The 15165-nt window shown below is 38.0% G+C and overlaps 1 protein-coding gene across 8 annotated transcripts in view; it reads right to left on the bottom strand.

The window, feature by feature from the left end:
• The window catches only part of ST6GALNAC3 (ST6 N-acetylgalactosaminide alpha-2,6-sialyltransferase 3), a 595740-nt gene that overhangs the window by 206373 nt on the left and 374202 nt on the right, over positions 1–15165 (bottom strand). The window contains exon 4 of one of the 8 annotated variants that reach the window (XM_032606574.1): positions 13862–14389. The exons of the other annotated variants lie outside the window; for them this stretch is intronic. Coding sequence (XP_032462465.1) covers positions 14233–14389 — 157 coding nt within the window. The 3' untranslated portion in view covers positions 13862–14232. Of the gene's footprint in view, positions 1–13861; positions 14390–15165 lie in introns of those variants that run through there. 8 annotated transcript variants of the gene reach the window in all.

Raw genomic sequence — 15165 nt, 5'->3', positions numbered from 1 at the left:
TAAAGCAATTATACTCCAATAACGATGTTTAAAAACAAAAAACAAAAAAACTTATGTTTTTACTCTAAGGGAAATAGGAGACTACCTCAGCGTTCTGAGCAGAAGAGTGACATGATCTAAATTATGCCATAATACTCACTGATTTTCCTCTAAGTCTGTGTACAGTTTCATCAACCATTTATGCAGCAGGTTAAAAGACACTGCTACTATTTTTTTCCTTTTCTTTATGTCCTTCATAAAGTTATTTAAAACTATTTTCACGAAGGCAATTCACTTTCTTTGTTATCAGTGAAGAAAATATTGTCTAGAAGACAATTAGAAGATAAAGTTGGATAGATCAGTTCTCCTTTACTTGGGTCTTTGGTTTCCTGCCTTCTGTGGCCTTTCTGCCTAAGGCCCAAGGGTATGACCTTGGATGCTAGGAATTGTTTTTTCACCAAGCAACTGACAGCTAACAGAATTGTGAGTGAAGTCTTGGAACCTGCTTTGCCACTGAAGTGAAACTAAAATGCAAACTTGTATTTGAGGAGTGGCTCTGTCAGTGACTTATTAAAAACCCAGTGCCCAGTCACACAATATCTGGCAAAGGTAATAGACTTGCCAGCCTTTGGGTAAGATAGAGCAAGGGTTGGTCTGTCTGAGTAGAACTGTGGAAACTTTTCTATCAAAATCCAATCCTATAACTTGCCTCGTTTGGTATTACTGTGACCCCTATATACTGAAGAAAAGTGTTTGGAAATTCACAAGTATTTCAACAAGTGGCAAAGGGACTTGGAAACTTAAAAAAAAAAAACTATTGGGTATTATTTCTTTCACTCCTTAACTCATTTATTCATTCATCTATCAAATGTTTACCAAATACCTATTAGAGTCAAACACTGTATCAGGTGGTGGGAAACAAATATATAAGAGCTGATATTCCCTTAAAGAGTTTATGGACTACCTGGAGGATTAGACATAAATAATAATGCATGGTAGAGAGTGATGATTTTTATTTTTAAAAAAAGTCCAAATGCTATGGATTTTCAGAGGAGGAAATATGAGTTCTAATTAGAGATATTACCAAAGGCTTCATGGAAGAGGTAACATTTAATTTGGTCATAAAGGATGCATTTGTGTGCATGGTAATGGGAGGAAGTAAAATTTAGGCAGAGGGAGCAACCTCTGCAAAGGCATAGAGGCAAGGCTATATTCATAGTCACCCACATGAGAGGAAAAGAAGGCCTCAACTAGAGCAGCAGTAGTGGTAACGATAGAAGAAAGAAAATGAGCTATTGCTGAGGTCATTTCAAGGAAACCTGAAATAGCTGTGGGCCATTTAGCTGAGAGAAGTAGAGTGAAAACAACACATTTGTTTGCTCTTTTGATGGTAAACCACCACTGTGCTAGGTCTGAAAATAAACTGGAGATAAGCAAAGTCCCTGTTCTTAAGAAGTGTGTTGTCTAATGAGAGAAATGGACAAATAAACAGAGTAAAATGAGATAAATAAGACCCTCATTGAATTCTTAAGGACTTCAGGGTGCCATCATGCTTAAATGGCCAGGAACAGGTCATAGTCACAAAACTGGCATCCAACTACAAGTAGATTACCAAGGCTATTTGAGAGATAGTTATTCTTCCCTTATGTATTTCTCTCACTCAGGGAAAAATGAAATGTTGTCCTGTCTCTTCATTCAAAACAATTTAACATAGTGCAGTTCTAAGTGTCATCAGCAGATTAAAAGCACTGGCCTGACTTGGGAGCTTGTTCAAAATGCAAATTCTCAGGCTCCACTCCAAATCACCTGAATCAGCAGGTGACTGCATGTACATTCAAGTTTGAAAAGTACTGTAACTAAACAGAAAGAGAGAGAGGGAGGGAGACAGAGGGAGGAAGGAAGCGAGGAAGGGAGAAGGAAAGAAAGAAAATACTGTACTGATCTAGAGGACTCATTCTTTAGTAAAAAAAAAAAAAGCTAAGGAGGGAAGTCCATTTAGAAGGTCAACATTACTACATCTAATAAAAAGTCTCTTATTTTTGTTTTCAAAGAAGCAAAAATTCAATTCAACAAACATTTGTAGAGCTCCTACAGCATCTCAGCAAGATATTTTGAAATGTTGTCCAAGCAAGTAAAAATCTAGTAGTATAGATGGATACCGTATAGGTTGAAAAGTCTCAAAGAAATCAACTCTGTTTTAAGAGTCAAGGTATACAAGAATTGAGGAAAAAAGAAAGAGATTGCCCCTGCTTCATAGTTTTCATGGACAGTATATAACCATTCTTAATTTCCTTGATTTTGATCTAAACTTGGGAGATGAAAAAAAAAAAATCAAAGGAGAGGAGAAATCCAAATTATAGTAGGGAAGCAAATCAACCGAAGAGATAAACCTCATGACTTAAATAAATAAAAATCCCATGACTTTAAATAAATATATAAACAGGAAAAGAAAAGAAAAGAAGACCCTTAAAGCCCTTATAAAGTTTAAAGTGTAGATATACTCTAACGAACCTTTCGATTTAAGGTCTATTTGTCTTTGAGGTTCACACACTTTGTAGCGTTCAAAAGCCTTTATATTGAGGGACTGTTTAGCATAAATGTCTACTGGGACTTCTTTCTATACAGCATAATCTGGCTAAGTATCTAGCCATTCTGTCAAGTCATATCCTAAGGCCCAGGAGAACATCATTTTCTGAAGTAGACTGGTTGCAAGTCTTGATTTCTACAGCTACCAGTAGTCTGAATAGTCTTCCTTTTAAAAATATAGTCACTGAATTAAAGATGTTTCTCTTGTTTTACTCCTAAACTAAGCTGTTTTGTCAAATTAGTTTCACCCAGTGCGTGCGTGCACGTGTCCTTGCACGAATGTGTGTAATTTTAAACAAAAGAGAGGTTAGTACTGATATATTGATAAATTAAAAACATCCCTTCCATCTTCCCATTATTAAAATAGGTTCTTCCCTCCTTTTAGTGAATTTTTAATTTCCAGCCTGTGTGTATTACAGAGGAGGCCTAATGTAGGTCACTACATGCCATCATGAATAATGGGAAAAAGGAAGTCAACTATTTCCCAATGCTTGTTAGCATGAAAACACAGCCCTGGATGCCTTATTATGCTTTTTGACTCCGAAGTCCTATGGGTCTGCCCGTGACTGCTGTGTGAACTCATTGTTCCTGCCAAATACATCAGCTGGGGTGGGAACATTAATTCATTTTAACAGAGATGAGTCAACGTTGCTCCTGAAAAAGTGCTGAGATGCTATATTTGCAAAGGCTGTCTTCAAAAAGAAAAAAAAAGAAAATACTGTTTTTAATACTGGGTTCTGTCTCTCAATCCAAGAACTTTTCTACTTTGCCTATTTTCTCTTGGTCCAGGTTTTCCTAAGGTTAGTACCTATTTATTCCAAGTTAGAAATAACTAGACATCTTTGTTTTCAGAGTCCAGGTAGAGTCACAGGACTTCTTTGGGTGAACTAGGCACGTGTCTGTGCCTCTTGGCTGGCACTCGGGCTAGCACATCTTCCAGTTTTTGCTTTTGCCCCTTCCTCTCGCTGTACTGCATTTGTTGAGGCAGTTTGCCTGCCTTGTGTACCAACAGAGGGGACTCTCAGAGAGTTTCTAAATTCTCAGGGGGAAGGCTTTCCTCTTTCCACTCTAGGAAATACTAAGGGTTTGTAAACCTAAGGGATGTGAGACAATTTAATCCCTAAAATCGATCACACAGCAGCACAAGAAACTTTCAAAATGGCCAAAGCTAAAACAGCGAAACCTGGGCTGCACTTAAAACCCACACCAGATGACAAAACCAACTCCAACACAAGGCTGTGAGAAACAACACACCACTGATTTCTTTTTCTCTCTGTAGGACTGAGTGGGAATGGATGGAGCATGCAGGCAATGATTAGCCATGTAGTCATCTTGATATTTACCAATCAGTTTCCCATTTTGACAGTGTCTTCTGAAACTGACTTTTGTGTACCCTGTTTCTTTTTTTTTTTTTTTTTGCTGTACACGGGCCTCTCACTGTTGTGGCCTCTCCCGCTGTGGAGCACAGGCTCCGGACGCGCAGGCCCAGCGGCCATGGCTCACGGGCCCAGCCGCTCCGCGGCATGTGGGATCCTCCCGGACCGGGGCACGAACCCATGTCCCCTGCATCGGCAGGCGGACTCTCAACCACTGCGCCATCAGGGAAGCCCTACCCTATTTCTTAAATGATCCTTAAAAGTAACTCCTTCCCTTCACATCCTTTGCACCTGAAGCAGTAAGGTCTTGAAATATTGATCTATTTGCTGCTAGCCTTCATTAATTTCATCCATCCCTGAAGGCAGAGCCCACATTTATGCCCGCTAATGAAGACCTATTTAGGGGAGCTCAGGGCCCTTTATCAGCCCTGAATTAGCTTTGCAGTTTTAATGGGATTATTACTTAATTAAATAATGTGCCTGCATTTGCCAATGTATTTCTAAAGTGGGATGCAAGCTGCAACTGCCTACATGCCCATAGGTAAGCAGAACACCTCATACAGGATTTGTTGCTCCTCCAAGAGAGTTAACATTCGTTTTACATCTGTACATGGCCAGGCACATAATCACATTCTGCAAATGTTGAATGCAGTACCATGTGCCACTGTCAGCCCTACAGTACCTCTAGGGTATTTCAGTCTTAAAATGTATTAATGCAAATGTGGAAATGTCAGCAAGCTAGAATCATGTATGCACACCAATCATTCAAAGGGGGAAAAGAGATCCATTTTGGTCCAGATTATTTTGACTACAAGACTTTTAATTCCAAAGGTTTCTGGTTTGTTGAAGGTAGCTGTTTCCCAGAAAAATATTTGGTAAGTAAAAATATAAAGGTGACCACTGCCCAAATGACCTAGAATTCTAAAGAAAACTGAGCCCCAGAAGATGAACAGAGAAGGGGCAAGCAGTCTCTCTCTCTGTTCTCTCAACCTTTCCCACAAGGTCACCATTTCTAACTGACAAGCCAAATAATTTTAGTCAGTAACTGATAAGAAAGCAAATTAAATTTCATTTTGTTTGAAAAAGTATTCCAATATGCATATGAGTTGATCTAAACTCATTCTAAGAAATTTAACAGGGTACATTTTCTTTTATTACTTCATGTTTTCTCAATAAGGAATCCCTTAAGATAAAAATTAAAACCACTGGGGGGCTTCCCTGGTGGCGCAGTGGTTGAGAGTCCACCTGCCGATGCAGGGGACATGGGTTTCTGCCCTGGTCTGGGAAGATTCCCACATGCCGCGTTGTGGCTGGGTCCATGAGCCGTGGCCGCTGAGCCTGTGCGTCCAGAGCCATTGCTCCGCAACGGGAGAGGCCACAACAGTGAGAGGCCCACGTACCGCAAAAAAAAAAAAAAAAAAAAAAAAAAAAATTAAAACCACTGTAAAACTGAAAAGATGCCCGCCTTGGATGGAGGAGGGGCTAATATTTTTTAAAAATGATTTTGACAATTTGAAGAATTAAGTTGAGAGGCAAATTTTTATTTGAAGAACTTAATTTAATCACTTTCCTATCATGAATCACTCTAACTACTAGGAACTATATATATATATATATATATATATATATATTTTTTTTTTTTTTTTTTTTTTTTTTTTTTTTTTTTTTGCTGTACGTGGGCCTCTCACTGTTGTGGCCTCTCCCACTGCGGAGCACAGGCTCCTGAAGCGCAGGCTCAGTGGCCACAGCCCACAGGCCCAGCCGCTACGCAGCACGTGGGATCCTCCTGGACTGGGGTATGAACCCGCATCCCCTACATCAGCAGGCAGACTCTCAACCACTGTGCCACCAGGGAAGCCCGGAAAAATATTTTTTTAATTTTATAAATTATACATCATAATGGTGACATAACTTCTCCATTAAAAACCTGATGACGTCAACAGATGAATGGATAAAGAAGATGTGACACATATATACAATGGAATATTACTCAGCCATAAAAAGGAAAGAAACTGAGTTATTTGTAGTGATGTGGATGGACCTAGAGACTGTCATACAGAGTGAATAAGTCAGAAAGAGAAAAACAAATACTGTATGCTAACACATATATATGGAATCTAAAAAAAAAAAAAAAAGGTCATGAAGAACCTAGGGGCAAGACGGGAATAAAGATGCAGACCTACTAGAGAATGGACTTGAGGATATGGGGAGGGCGAAGGGTAAGCTGGGACAAAGTGAGAGAGTGGCATGGACATATATACACTACCAAACATAATATAGACAGTTAGTGGGAAGCAGCCGCATAGCACAGGGAGATCAGCTTGGTGCTTTGTGACCACCTAGAGGTGTGGGATAGGGAGGGTGGGAGGGAGGGAGACGCAAGAGAGAAGAGATATGGGGACATATGTATATGTATAACTGATTCACTTTGTTATAAAGCAGAAACTAGCACACCATTGTAAAGCAATTATATTCCAATAAAGATGTTAAAAAAAAACAAAACCTGATGACGAAAATTAGCACTTGCCTCCAGGAAGTGCAGGTAAATCAACCAAAATACTTTACACAAAAGTCAAATTATATGGACAATGCTTTTTCCTCATCCCTTCATGCCTGCAGTGATGTATACCACTTAACCCCCTCCTATTTACTTAGGAGAAAAATATTTCAAACATTTATTAGGATATAACCAACACACACTTTTTAAGCATGTACCTACATGAATGCTTGCATACAACACTTTCTTTGATGCAAAATAATCTTAAAATGTTTATAGTAATCATATTTTGGTTGTGCTGTTATTTTTATTCTAAAAGTGTTGTGTGTATGCTGTGGGATAAAGCAGATGAGTATTTACATTGGTGTCTCTAGGACGTGTGATTGTCAGCATGGCAGAAAGAAGAACAGATGTAAGATAGATGAGGTAAGATAAAAACCTGGTAGACCTGAATTTGTATTGGAAGTTTCAGTTTGAACTCAAAACAATTTTATCTTTAAACAATATAAACACCATATGTTGTTTATATACTAGCTCTGTCCAATGAAAAGACCATAAAACAAAGACCAATCCAGTAGTAATGAGCATGTGTAGTGCCAAGATTATGCTCTCTTCAATACTAAAAAAGACGAAAGTTCTTTGGAAAAAAAAGTCTGAATCCATGTTTGCATCAGGATATGTACAAGAAGAGCCTGAAACATCCTATCATACCAGGAAGCAAAGGAGATTTAAAAGACTTTGTTTTACAAGACTACTAAAGACATGTCAAAAACACTCAAAATCCAGTCTGAAGAGGTTCCCACAGCTCAAAATAGGACAGTTAAGCATAAGAACATAACTGGAATGAATCAAAATATTTCAAAAATGTTTAAGTACATAAGTCAATATGTAAATACTGAAAATAATAAATTTACTGGTGACTTTTGGAGAATGATAGGGCATGAATGCCCTAAAACTAAAAAAGAAGAGATTGGTTCAAGCTGGCAGAATAGAAGGACATGCTCTCACTCCCTCTTGCGAGAACACTGAAATCACAACTAACTGCTGAACAATCATCGACAGGAAGACACTGGAACTCACCAAAAAAGATACCCCACATCCAAAGACAAAGGAGAGGTCACAATGAGATGGTAGAAGGGGCTCAATCACAATAAAATCAAATCCCATAACTGCTGGGTGGGTGACTCACAAACTGGAGAACACTTATACCATAGAAGTCCACCTACTGGAGTGAAGGTTCTGAGCCCCACGTCAGGTCTTCGAACATGAGGGTCCAGCAATGGGAGGAGGAATTCCTAGAGAATCAGACTTTGAAGGCTAGTGGGATTTGATAGCAGGACTTTGACAGAACTGGGGGAAACAGAGACTCCATTCTTGGAGGGCACAAACAAAACAGTGTGCACATCGGGACCCAGGGAAAGGAGCAGTGACCCCATAGAGACTGAAGCAAACCTACCTGCTAGAGTTGAAGGGTCTCCTGCAGAGGCTGGGGGTGGCACTGTCTCACCATGAGGACAAGGACACCAGCAGCAGAGGTTCTGGTAAGTATTCCTTGGCGAGAGCACTCCCGAAGTCCATCATTAGCCCCACCAAAGAGCCTGGTAGCCTCCAGTGTTGGGTTGCCTCAGGCCAAACAACCAACAGGGAGAGAACACAGCCCCACCCATCCCCAGACAAGCAGATTAAAGTTTTACTGAGCTCTGCCCACCAGAGCAACAGCCAACATTACCCCCCCCCCACCAGTCCCTCCCATCAGGAAACTTCTACAAGCCTCTTACATAGCCTCATCCACCAGAGGGTGGACAGCAGAAGCAAGAAGAACTACAATCCTGTAGCCTGTGGAACAAAAACCACATTCACAGAAAGATGGACAAGATGAAAAGGCAGAGGGCTATGTACCAGATGAAGGAACAAGATAAAACCCCAGAAAAACAACTAAATGAAGTGGAGAGAGGCAACCTTCCAGAAAAAGAATTCAGAATAATGATAGTGAAGATGATCCAGAACCTCAGAAAAAGAATGGAGGCAAAGATCGAGAAGATGCAAGAAATGTTTAACAAAGACCTAGAAGAATTAAAGAACAAACAAACAGAGGTGAACAATACAATAACTGAAATGAAAACTACACTAGAAGGAATCAACAGCAGAATAACTGAGGCAGAAGAATGGATAAGTGACCTGGAAGACAGAATGGTGGAATTCACTGCCGCAGAACAGAATAAAGAAAAAAAAATTAAAAGAAATGAAGACAGCCTAAGAGACCTCTGGAACATTAAACACAACAACATTCGCCTTATAGAGGTCCCAGAAGGAGAAGAGAGAGAGAAAGGACTCGAGAAAATATTTGAAGAGATTATAGTCAAAAACTTCCCTAACATGGGAAAGGAAATAGCCACCCAAGTCCAGGAAGCACAGCAAGTCCCATAGAGGATAAAACCAAGGAGAAACATGATGAGACGCATAGTAATCAAATTGGCAAAAATTAAAGACAAAGAAAAATTATTGAAAGCAGCAAGGGAAAAACGACCAATAACATACAAGGGAACTCCCATAAAGTTAACAGCTGACTTCTCAGCAGAAACTCTCCAAGCCAGAACGGAGTGGCATGATATACTTAAAGTGATGAAAGGGAAGAACGTACAACCAGGATTACTCTACCCAGCAAAAATCTCATACAGATTTGATGGAGAAATCAAAAGCTTTACAGACAAGCAAAAGCTAAGAGAATTCAGCATCAACAAACTGGCTCTACAACAAATGTTAAAGGAACTTCTCTAAGTGGGAAACACAAGAGAAAGAAGGACATACAAAAACAAACCAAAAACAATGAAGAAATAGGTAAAAGGAACATACATATCGATAATCACCTTAAAAGTGAATGGATTAAATGCTCCAACCAAAAGACACAGGCTTGCTGAATGGATACAAAACCAAGATCCATATATATGCTGTCTACAAGATACTCACTTCAGACCTAGGGACACATACAGACTAGACTGAAAGTGAGAGGATGGAAAAAGATATTCCATGCAAATGGAAATCAAAAGAAAGCTGGAGTAGGAATACTCATATCAGATAAAATATACTTTAAAATAAAGAATGTTACAAGAGACAAAGAAGGACACAACATAATGATCAAGGGATCAATCCAAGAAGATATAACAATTATAAATATATATGCACCCAACATAGGAGCACATCAATACATAAGGCAACTGCTAACAGCTATAAAAGAGGAAATTGACAGTAACACAATAATAGTGGGGGACTTTAACACCTCATTTGCACCAATGGACAGATCATCCAAACAGAAAATTAATAAGGAGACACAAGCTTTAAATGACACAATAGACCACATAGATTTAATTGATAGTTATAGGACACTCCATCCAAAAACAGCAGATTACACTTTCTTCTCAAGTGCACACGGAACATTCTCCAGGATAGGTAACATCTTGGGTCACAAATCAAGGCTCAGTAAATTTAAGAAAATTGAAATCATATCAAACGTCTTTTCTGACAACAACCCTATGAGATAAGAAGTCAATTACAAGGGGAAAAACATAAAAAACACAAACACATGGAGGCTAAACAATACATTACTGAATACCCAAGAGATCACAGAAGAAATCAAAGAGGAAATCAAAAAATACCTAGAGACAAAAGACAATGAAAACACGACAATCCAAAACCTATGGGATGAAGCAAAAGCAGTTCTAAGAGGGAAGTTTATAGCAATACAAGTCTACCTCAAGAAAAAAAAAAATCTCAAATAAACAATCAAACGTTACACCTAAAGGAAACAGAAAAAGAAGAACAAACAAAACCCAAAGTTAGCAGAAGGAAAGAAATCATAAGGATAAGAACAGAAATAAATGAAATAGAAACAAAGAAAACAATAGCAAAGATCAATAAAACTAAAAACTGATTCTTTGAGAAGATAAACAAAATTGATAAACCATTAGCCAGACTCATAAAGGAAAAGTGGGAGAGGACTCAAATCAATAAAATTAGAAATGAAAAAGAAGTTACAACAGACACCACAGAAATACAAAGCATCCTAAGAGACTACTACAAGCAACTCTATGCCAATAAAATGGACAACCTGGAAGAAATGGACAAATTTGTAAAAGGTATAACCTTCCAAAACTGAACCAGGAAGAACTAGAAAATATGAACAGACCAATCACAAGTAATGAAATTGAAACTGTGATTATAAGTCTTCCAATAAATAAAAGTCCAGGACCAGGTGGCTTCACAGGTGAATTCTATCAAACATTTAGAGAAGAGCTAACACCCCAAACTCATTCCCTGAGGCCACCATCACCCTGATACCAAAACCAGACAAAGATACTACAAAAAAAGAAAATTACAGACCAATATCACTGAGGAATATAGATGCAAAAATCCTCAACAAAATACTAGCAAACAGAATCCAACAGCACATTAAAAGGATCATACACCATGATCAAGTGGGATTTATCCCAGCGATGCAAAGATTCTTCAATATACACAAATCAATCAATGTGATACACCATATTAACAAACTGAAGAATAAAAACCGTGTGATCATGTCAATAGATGCAGAAAAATCTTTTGACAAAATTCAAAATGCATTTATGATAAAAGCTCTCCAGAAAATGGGCATAGAGGGAACCTACCTCAACATAATAAAGGCTATATACAACAAACCCACAGCAAACATCATTCTCAATGGTGAAAAACTGAAAGCATTTCCTCTAAGATCAGGAAGAAGACAAGGATGTCCACTGTCGCCACTATTATTCAACAGTTTTGGAAGTCCTAGCCACGGCAATCAGAGAAGAAAGAGAAATAAAAGGAATACAAATTGGAAAAGAAGAAGTAAAACTGTCATTGTTTGCAGATGACATGATACTATACATAGAGAATCCTAAAGATGCCACCAGAAACCTACTAGAGCTAATCAATGAATCTGGTAAACTTGCAGGATACAAAATTAATGCACAGAAGTCTCTTGCATTCCTATACACTAATGATGAAAAATCTGAAAGTGAAATTAAGGAAACACTCCCATTTACCATTGCAACAAAAAGAATAAAATACCTAGGAATAAACCTACCTAGGGAGACAAAAGACCTGTACGCAGAAAACTATAAGACACTGATGAAAGAATTTAAAGATGACACCAGCAGATGGACAGATATACCATTTTCCTGGATTGTAAGAATCAACATTGTGAAAATGACTATACTACGCAAAGCAATCTACAGATTCAATGCAATCTCTATCAAATTACCAATGGCATTTTTTACAGAACTAGAACAAAAAATCTTAAAATTTGTATGGAGACACAAAAGACCCTGAATAGCCAAAGCAGTCTTGAGGGAAAAAAGCGGAGCTGGAGGAATCAGACTCCCTGACTTCAGACTATACTACAAAGCTACAGTAATCAAGAAAATATGGTACTGGCACAAAAACAGAAATATAGATTAATGGAACAAGATAGAAAGCCCAGAGATAAACCCACACACCTACGGTCAACTAATCTATGACAAAGGAGGCAAGGATATACAATGGAGAAAAGACAGTCTCTTCAATAAGTGGTGCTGGGAAAACTGGACAGCTACATGTAAAAGAATGAAATTAGAACACTCCCTAACACCAGACACAAAAATAAACTCAAAATGGATTAGAGACCTAAATGTAAGACCAGACACTATAAAACTCTTAGAGGAAAACATAGGAAGAACACTCTTTGACATAAATCACAGCAAGATCTTTTTTTGATCCACCTCCTAGAGTAATGGAAATAAAAACAAAAATAAACAAATGGGACCTAATGAAACTTCACAGCTTTTGCACAGCAAAGGAAACCATAAACAAGATGAAAAGACAACCCTCAAAATGGGAGAAAATATTTGCAAACAAATCAACAGACAAAGGATTAATCTCCAAAATATATAAACAGCTCATGCAGCTCAATATTAAAAAAACAAACAATCCAATCCAAAAATGGGCAGAAGACCTAGACATTTCTGCAAAGAAGACAGCACATGAAAAGCTGCTCAACATCACTAATTATTAGAGAAATGCAAATCAAAACTACAATGAGGTATCACCTCACACCAGTCAGAATGGGCATCTTCAGAAAATCTACGAACAACAAATGCTGGAGAGGGTGTGGAGAAAAGGGAAACCTCTTGCACTATTGGTGGGAATGTACATTGATACAGCCACTATGCAGAACAGTATGGAGGCTCCTTAAAAACTAAAAATAGAACTACCCTATGACCAGCAATCCCACTACTGGGCATATACCCAGAGAAAACCATAATTCAAAAAGACACATGCACCCCAATGTTCATTGCAGCACTATTTACAATAGCCAGGACATGGAACAACCTACATGCCCATCGACAGACAAATGAATAAAGAAGATGTGGTACATATATACAATGGAATATTACTCAGCCATAAAAAGGCATGAAGTTGGGTCATTTGTGGAGACGTGGATGCATCTAGAGACTGTCATACAGAGTGAAGTAAGTCAAAAAGAGAAAAGCAAATATCCTATATTAACGCATGTATGTGGAATCTAGAAAAATGGTACAGATGAACCAGTTTGCAGAGCAGAAATTGAGACACAGATGTAGAGAACAAACATATGGACACCAAGGGGGGAAAGCAGCAGGGGGTGGGGACGGTGTGATGAATTGGGAGGTTGGGATTGACATATATACACTGCAGTGTATAAAATGGATGACTAATAAGAACCTGCTGTATAAAAAAATAAAAGAAAGAAAAACAAAAAATAACTAATAAAGAGAAAGAATTGGTACTATCTTCTATATCATGGTAACCAAACGGTTAATGAGACCAAGTTTCTCTTTATAAGGTATATTAGTTAATAAATGAAAAAGAAATGATGAAATATCATCATTCTGTAATCTCTAATGAACTATTCGATCTAGACAATGATCATTAATGAATGCTAACATAAAGAGACAGAAAACTAGATGGTCTTCATCCTGATAGAGGTATCACCTAATAGTCTTGATAAATTTTTTTTAAAAAATTAGACCCGAATCCAATAAATCCTCAATATAGAGATACCAAAGTAGAAGTATCATGGGGGTGCAATCAGCACATTCTAGATTGTGCACAAATGACTAGGTTTCTTTCAATAATACAGGGAGAGAGTGAGAGAGAAGAAGCCATGTGTTAAGAGCAATATAGGAGGCGTATCATTATTTGTAAAGCCCTTATGCTAATCCTGATTTGAACATGCACAGAGCTTAACACTAATCCCGATTCAATTAAGTGTTAAAAATATTAATGAGATCATTGGTGAAATTTGAAAACAAACTAAATATATATTGTTATTAAGAAAGTATGCTGATTTTTCTGTAGGACAATGACATTGTGTTTATTTTTAAGAATCTTTATCTTTTAGAGATACATGCTGAAATATTTCTGAATAAAATAATATGATATCTGGCATTTGCTTCAAAATAATCCTTGGGGAGGGAGAAAGTGTACAGGGGTATAGATAGAACAAGACAAAATAATCCTTGGGGAGGGAGAAAGTGTACAGGGGTATAGATAGAACAAGATTGGCTATGAGTTAATAATTATTCAATCTGAGCTGTGGTATACAGCAGTTCATTACAGCATTAGTCTCCCTATAAGTCTGACATTTTCCTTCATAAAAAGCTAAAAAATATTCTTCTTTGAAATCTGGCAATGAACATCAGGTCACTATGGGAAAATCTTTAACAATAAAATCCACACAGCTAAATTTAGGGTACAGATTTAAATCATTGTGAAGATTGCTACCCTTGAGGTCGTTTTGGTCGACCTTTTGTCATCCAACCAGATTTTACCAAAACCATCTGTTCTGCTCATTTCTAGCATAGTTGTCTTCTTTGGTCTGTTTGTAGTATTCAGTGAAGCACCAGACGGGATTAGACTTGGGGAAGAAAACAGCAAGAAAGCATCATAAAATCATTTTGACTTGTTTTCTCGACTTTTATTTTGGTAACTCTACCAATTGAATGATACCTGCAAATTAATTTTACCAAGTGCGCTTTTTCCCACTATACAAACAGCTTTCCTCATCACAGCCAGTAGGAAAATGAATCTCCCAAAGCTATTCTTTTCTGGTGCTTGTTGTACAATCCACACATCTGTGACAGTGCTGTCTCACTGAAAGCTCACAGCAAAGCCAGCATGATATAAACACATGGGGACAGACAGCATGCTGAGCTCTTCTCTGATACCCCAGAATTATTCTAGGGCTTATAGTTATGACTAGGGCATACCCCGAGGGCTAAATGTTACTAATGAAAAACCAAATATACCTAATTAACTGCACTGCTCTGGACTAGTGAGAGACCAGAAATTTCCAAAGCCACTTGAGAATGGTCGTATTTATATAGAATGGTGCTACACGTGAGAGTATTTCTTTGAAGCACGTACCTACACCTTTAATCCCTAGTGCCTGTCTCTTTGGACTGTTTATGCTACACTGATTCAAATCTTAACACTGGGATTCTTCTTGCTAACACTAAAGTGGAAGAGGCCACTATCATGGCTATTTGTCTTGCATTTCATTAGAAGCTATGCATTTTTGGTGCTGAGAAGTAGAAAAAACTAAATTCCACCTACATTATCAGCAGGAGAGTTGAGCCAGATAAGATTTTAAAATAATTATCAGCATTTAAGTTACACCCAGAGACATCAGAA

The sequence above is a fragment of the Phocoena sinus genome, chromosome 1 (assembly GCF_008692025.1).
Source record: "Phocoena sinus isolate mPhoSin1 chromosome 1, mPhoSin1.pri, whole genome shotgun sequence".
NCBI classification, from domain to species: Eukaryota; Metazoa; Chordata; class Mammalia; order Artiodactyla; family Phocoenidae; genus Phocoena; species Phocoena sinus.
Note: the sequence above shows the minus strand (reverse complement) of the source record. Positions and strands in the feature narration are given on the sequence as shown.